We start from the raw sequence: 6,288 nt of genomic DNA on the forward strand, positions 1-6,288 counted from the left end.
GCCGGAGATACCCCGCCCCTCCGTGGCCAGCGCCAGAGAGCCACGCCCCATCGTGCCACGCCCATTAATAACTCCATCTATCATAAGATACGCCCCTTTTAAACCACGCCCCTTTGCAAGGCCACGCCCCTTCTGACAAGCCGTGCCCCTCATAAGCCACTCTCTTGGTAAAGACATTACAGGCTTCGCCCCTCAAAACCACGCCCCTGACTGAGCCCCACCAATGCAAGCTCTGTCCTGTAAGCCACGCCCCAAACAAGCCCCTCTTTCTCCGCTTTATAAGCTCCGCCCCCGCCAGGCGGGAGGGATCGCAGGGTCTTGTTGTGGGATGGGTTGGGCCCCGTCCGGTAAGCCCGGAGACGGGTCCCTCCCGCCGGCGCTGCGCTCACCCGACACGGCGCTGGGGGTCCCGGCCGCGGTCCATGCTGTGCGCCCGGGAACCGCAGTGCTGGTGTCCGCGGTGTCTGTCGAGGGCGCGTCCGAAGCGGCGGGGAAGGAGGCGCCGCCGCTGCGCGGGGACGCGGTGCCCGTGGAGGTCCGGAGGAGAAGAGTCAGGGCGAGGGGAGGCAGCGTGGTCATTTCCACCCCGACCGAGGTGACAGCCAGAGCCGTGCTGGTGGCTGCAGGCGTGGCGATGGTGGTCTCGGCACAGACCGAGGTGGTGGTCGTGGGCTCTGGGGGGCCGGTGCTGAGCCCCAGCGCCGCTGCCGTGGGGTCAGGCTGCCCCGTGGTGCTGGTGGGTGACCCGGCGGTGCTGTGGGATGAGCTGCCCCTCATGATGCCAAAGGCTGCCAGGCTGCTCCCTGGAGGCGTCGCAGCGCTGGCGGTGAAGGCATCCGTCAGCATCTCTGAGGTGGAGGTTTTAGGTCTGGAGGGAGGGTTAGTGGTTCCAGTAGCGGAGGCAGTGGTGGTCCCTGCAGGTGTCAGGAAGGTAGGGTGAGCTGGGGATGCGGGTGCTGTCACGTTCATGGTGGTGGCACCTGCAAAAGGTTGGGAGAATGAGACATGCAAGGGCTGGCGGGGAAAGGCTGAGACCATGGGTGAGCTGAGAACGGTGCAGCACTGCCACCAGCATGAGCTCCCCAAGATACCCACGGGCTGAGGAGCAGCGTGAGCGGGGATTCACTGTCCTGGGTGGATCAAATATGTGAATCCCCTGAACAGCAACATGATCATCAGCAAGGCAGGCCTCATAACCCGCCCCCCCCCCCCCCAGCCCAACAAAGCGGGAACAAGTCATGGGCATCGCTGGTCTCAGTTTTGGGCCATGAACTCCTGTAGGTGCCAGCACTAAGTCCCGTACCACCACCTTCACCCATCCCTGCAGGAAGTCAGACAAACTCGTCTGACGGGAAGAGCAGCGCAGGAACTGTGACCGTGAGACGGCTGGAACCGAAGCAGCAACAGTTTACACAAAGCCCTCAGCTGCAGATAGTCAGGAACTGATAGCGCCGGGTAATAATAATGGCAACGGGGGAACAGCCCCTCAAAGGGGGGCCATGGAGGAACAAATTCCAGCTTGCAGGTCAAGGCGAGTCATTAGAGATGTGCTGGGATCCCTGAAAGTTCTGTGTGGGGCTGAGGGATGCGGGATGAAAGGACCTATGGCTGTAGCTCTAGGCTCACAAGTGGTACAAACCTCAGGTTTATTCCTTGTACTCAGCTCGACATTACTCTTGCTTTATGTGAAGTGCAAACGTTGGGACGACATTTGCAGTTTTGCGGGCCCATGACATCCTGGTGATGCTGCCGTCCGGACAGGGCTGTTTGGTGCTGCCGAGCAGGTCACAGCAAAGGCAACAAGCCCAATAGGAATGAAGGCTCAGCAAGAGGGTTCAACTGAGACCAAGATCTGTGCCCAGACAAATGCACATGAGAGGCAAAAGAAATAAAGCCAAGCCATTTGTTCTAGTGCTGCAAAGAGCAGGCCTATTTGTGTGCTGAAATGTCCAAGAACAAATGGCACCCACAATGTGGGTGAAGCAACCCCGGAACCACCCGTCACCCTTGAAAATGATGCTTCCCCACTCATCACCAACCCGATGGAGCACATTGCATCCCACTCAGCCCTTACCCAGTGTGAGGTCCAGCATGGCAATGCTCAGCAGCAGCAGGGGCAGGGGCAACCCTCTTCTCTGCCTACCCATCTCCAGAGCCAGCGTCCCTGCTCCCTGCATGGGAAAGGTCCCTATACCCGAGGATGCAGGGCGGGAGGATGATGCCAGCGGGGCGCTACACTCCCAAGTGACGGCTAAAGGTGGCTGGAGCTGTTTCCTCATTCCCTGGGCAGGGAGGGGAGGCATTGATGGGCACTTCGCCCCTCCCGGGGGCCGATGCTCCGATGTCGCATCGGCAGAGCATCGGCTCCAATGAAGAGGGGGTGGTACCAGGTCCTGGTGCCACGCCCCTTCTCCAAAAACCCGTCCCCTTTTCCAAAGGTCATGCCCCTTTTCCAGAGGGTCACGCCCCCTCCCGCGCTTGTGTAACACCCGAAACCGCGTGGCTGCCAGGTAGGAACCGGGGCTGGACCGGCGATCGGTATGGGCAGAGTACCGGCATTCCCCGGGCTCTGGGAGCGGACTGGGCATCGGGATGGGTACCAGCATTCCCCGGGCTCTGGGATGGGCATCGGGGTGGGTACCAGCATTCCCCGGGCTCTGGGATGGGCATCGGGGTGGGTACCAGCATCCCCCGGGCTCTGCGGGTGGACCGGGGACCGGCATGGGGAAGGCACCGGCCACCGGGAACTCGGTACGGTCCCGTTTTCCCTCGTAGCAACCACGTTGCTCCGGGCCTCCATCCTGGCAGTCCTGAGGATGCGGCGGGGACAAAGGAAGAGAAAGGCTGAGGCCACCGAGGTACCACCGGTGTCTCGGAGGAGGAAGGAGGAAGAGGAGGCGCTGCAGGAGCGGCGAAGGGCGGCCCCGTCCGTGCGGGAGTTCAAGTACAACAAAAAGCGGGTTCGCCTCGTCTCGCAGGGCTCGGAGCTGAAGGAGGATGCGCGGTGCATCCTTTACTGGATGTCCCGGGACCAGCGGGTGCAAGGTGGGGACCAGCTGGTGGAGTGATGCTCCCACAGCCTCTCCTCTCATTAGCCGTGGAGCTGGTGTCCCCCTCCGCTGAGGAGGGACAGCTGGAGGGGAAGGTCTTTCTGGGAAAGCCCATCTCCTTCCCTGCCTCTGACACAGCCCTGGGCGCTTTCTCTCCAGATAACTGGGCTTTCCTCTATGCCCAGCGCCTGGCCCTCAAACAGCAGCTGCCCCTGCACGTCTGCTTTTGCCTGGTGCCCAAATTCCTGGATGCCACCATCCGCCACTACGGTTTCATGCTGAAGGGCCTGCAGGAGGTGGCCAAGGTAGAGCCGCTGCAGGGATGTTACGTGCAGCTTGGGACAGGGCTCGTGGGGAAGGAGGGAAGCAGATCCATCCCTTCAGTGGATGGTGGTGGGATGGGGTCTGCAGAGGCATGAACCATCCCACAGCCCTTTCTCCCTTGCTGCAGGAGTGTGCGGAGCTGAACATCCCCTTCCATTTGCTTCTGGGCTATGCCAAGGATGTGCTGCCCACGTTTGTGGTGGAGCATGGTGTGGGTGGGCTGGTGACAGACTTCTGCCCCCTCCGTCTTCCCCGGCAGTGGGTGGAGGACGTCAAGGAGCGTTTGCCGGAGGACGTGCCGTTTGCACAGGTGGGTGCCTATGCTCTGGAAGGGGAAAACTGGCTGGTGAGACATGGTAAACCTTATCTCTCATGTTTCATGCCTGCAGAGTAACTTGAGCAGGGAGCATGCATGTCATGTCACCAGGACCCATCACTTTCCTTGCTCACTCCCTCCTCCTTGCTTTCCAGGTTGATGCCCACAACATCGTGCCATGCTGGGTCGCCTCCCCCAAGCAAGAGTACAGTGCCAGGACCATCCGGGGCAAGATCCACGCTCAGCTCCCCGAGTTCCTCACTGAGTTCCCCTCTGTCATTCGTCACCCACATCCGCCCTCCTGCCCGGTAGAGGTACCACACCCACTCATGGCCGGTCCCACAGAGTTTCACAGCTGCTCTCTGATCCTGGGAGGGAATGGCAAGGGATGGGGATGGGGATGTGCCTGAGGTCATGTGCAGGTGGTGTGAAGATGGGGATGTCCCGGGGACATGGATTCCCACAACTCCCGTGTACAGAGCTGGTTAAGAGGAGAAGGCTGGCATGAGCTGGTGACTCGCTGGTTAGGGATGTCCAGGAGACATAACACTGAGGGCAGCCCTGGCTGAAGAGCACCTGCAAATGCACTCACACTGCTTGGTCGCCACCAAGCCCATCGCTTGGGAGGCCTGTTATTCCAGCTTGCAGGTGGACCGCAGTGTGGAGGAGGTGGAGTGGGCGACCCCCGGCACAGCTGCGGGGCTGGCTGTACTGCAGTCCTTCATCACAGAGCGGCTGAAATTCTTTGGCTCCCACCGGAATGACCCTAACAAGGCAGCGCTCAGCAACTTGTCCCCATGGTTCCACTTTGGTGAGTGTCGCCAGGCTTCCCATCCCAAAGCATGGTGGCTCGGACCAGCAGCCCACCCTGCTCCCTCTCTGTGTCCCCAGGCCAGGTTTCCACCCAACGAGCCATTCTGGAGGTACAGAAACACCGAAGCAAGTACAAGGAGTCAGTGGATGCATTTGTGGAAGAGGCCGTAGTGCGGCGGGAGCTGGCTGAAAACTTTTGCTACTACAATGAGAATTATGACAGTGTGCAAGGTAGCATCACAGGTTGGGTGGACAAAGCTGGGGACCGGGCTGGTATGCAACAACTGGTCACCCCAATTTCCCAATCCTGTTTCTGCTAGGAGAGGGGCGATGGGGGCACTGGTGTGCCATTGTTTGGTAGCTTCTGGACATAGGACAGGAGTTGGCACGTGCCCTCTTCAATGCTGGTGCCTCCAGGGCATGGTGCCCTCAGTAGCCCAGATCTCTATCCCCTCCTTGAGACCCTGCAGGAGCGGGTTGCTCAGTGTTGCCTCTCATCTCTGTTGCTCAGGTGCCTGTGACTGGGCACAAACCACGCTGAAACTCCACGCCAAAGACAAGAGGCCTTTTCTCTATGAGCTGCAGGAGCTGGAGCAGGGAACTACACATGACGCACTCTGGAATGCTGCCCAGGTAGGGTCCTGTGTCTCCCCCTCAAAATGCTGAGCCTTTTCCTGAGGGACAGAAGTGAGCTGACATGGACTGAACCCTGTGGCTTTCCTTTTCCTTACAGCTCCAAATGGTCCGGGAGGGCAAGATGCACGGCTTCCTGCGGATGTACTGGGCCAAGAAGATCCTGGAATGGACTCACTCCCCTGAGAAGGCCTTGCAATTTGCCATCTACCTCAATGACCGCTACGAGCTGGATGGGAGGGACCCCAATGGATATGTAGGTAAGCTGCAGGGTGGGGGCATGGGGCTGGGGGTCTTATCTGTGAGGCCAAAGCTGTGGTGGCAAGGAGAGGGCTCTCATGCTCCAGCCTGTTCCGCTTTGCACCCACATCCCACCTGCTGTCCAGTGCCTCTGAGCAAGGGGGAGAGCTGACCCTCCATCCCTATGCCCGGCAGGCTGCCTCTGGTCCATCTGCGGCATCCACGACCAGGGCTGGGCAGAGCGGGCTGTCTTCGGGAAGATTCGCTACATGAACTACGCCGGCTGCAAGCGCAAGTTTGACGTGGGCAAGTTTGAGCGCCGCTATGCGCCCTGCATGCTCTCCCAGTGATGGGCACAGCATGCCTCGAAATTGCTTATGCCCCTCTACGCTGGGGACAGATGTGCCTTTGCCAAGGTGCCAGCTCACACCTTCCATCCCAGCCAGGGATCCCCGGCACTGTTGGAGGGCTCACTGGAACAGCAGCAAGCCCCAAGGTTTCGGAGGTCTCTCTTCTCTGCCATCACCCGCTGCTCGAGCTGCCTCGCTGGGGCGGCTGCTGGAGCCCCGCAGGGCCGTGCAGGGCCCTCCTGCTGCCAGGGATTTACCAGCAGCTGTGAGAGCCCAGCCTCAGCGTGCCCATGCCTGCCAGAGACCTTTTTTACAACCACTGTGCTCAGGACTAAGCCCAAGTTACCGTTGCTGCTGCCGCCCACAGCTTAGATTTAGGCCGAGCGGTGCTCTTCTGGGAAGAACCCCCCAGAAACTGTCTCCTCGTGCTGTGCTGCCCACAGGGAAGTCCAGTTTCACTCCAGGCGGAGACAGGGCTGTGCTGGGCTTGCACACACATCCTTCAACAGTTGTTTTGAAGTTTACAGTTTGTATCTGCTGTGTCTGTGGTGTTTATTGGGAG

General features: G+C 60.1%; 1 protein-coding gene across 1 annotated transcript; it reads left to right on the forward strand.

Moving 5' to 3' along the window:
- The first annotated feature begins 1,692 nt into the window (after positions 1-1,692).
- On the forward strand, positions 1,693-5,960 carry LOC104063188 (deoxyribodipyrimidine photo-lyase). Its single transcript, XM_009565344.2, has 11 exons — positions 1,693-2,257; positions 2,439-2,510; positions 2,776-3,045; positions 3,210-3,355; positions 3,502-3,684; positions 3,846-4,004; positions 4,303-4,501; positions 4,582-4,734; positions 5,015-5,136; positions 5,237-5,396; positions 5,572-5,960. The coding sequence occupies exons 1-11, from the start codon at positions 1,960-1,962 to the stop codon at positions 5,724-5,726; spliced, it is 1,917 nt and encodes a 638-aa protein (XP_009563639.2). The 5' UTR covers positions 1,693-1,959; the 3' UTR covers positions 5,727-5,960.
- The last annotated feature ends 328 nt before the right edge of the window (positions 5,961-6,288 follow it).

This window comes from Cuculus canorus, chromosome 9, assembly GCF_017976375.1.
Source record: "Cuculus canorus isolate bCucCan1 chromosome 9, bCucCan1.pri, whole genome shotgun sequence".
NCBI lineage: Eukaryota > Metazoa > Chordata > Aves > Cuculiformes > Cuculidae > Cuculus > Cuculus canorus.

Bases quoted from the DNA above. Each gene is read 5' to 3' on its own strand.
- LOC104063188 (XM_009565344.2), top strand. From the start codon at position 1,960: ATGGCACCCACAATGTGGGTGAAGCAACCCCGGAACCACCCGTCACCC. The intron at 2,258-2,438 runs GTGGCTGGAGCT...CCTTTTCCAAAG, and splicing joins CTCCCAAGTGACGGCTAAAG to GTCATGCCCCTTTTCCAGAG. The intron at 3,685-3,845 runs GTGGGTGCCTAT...CTTGCTTTCCAG, and splicing joins AGGACGTGCCGTTTGCACAG to GTTGATGCCCACAACATCGT.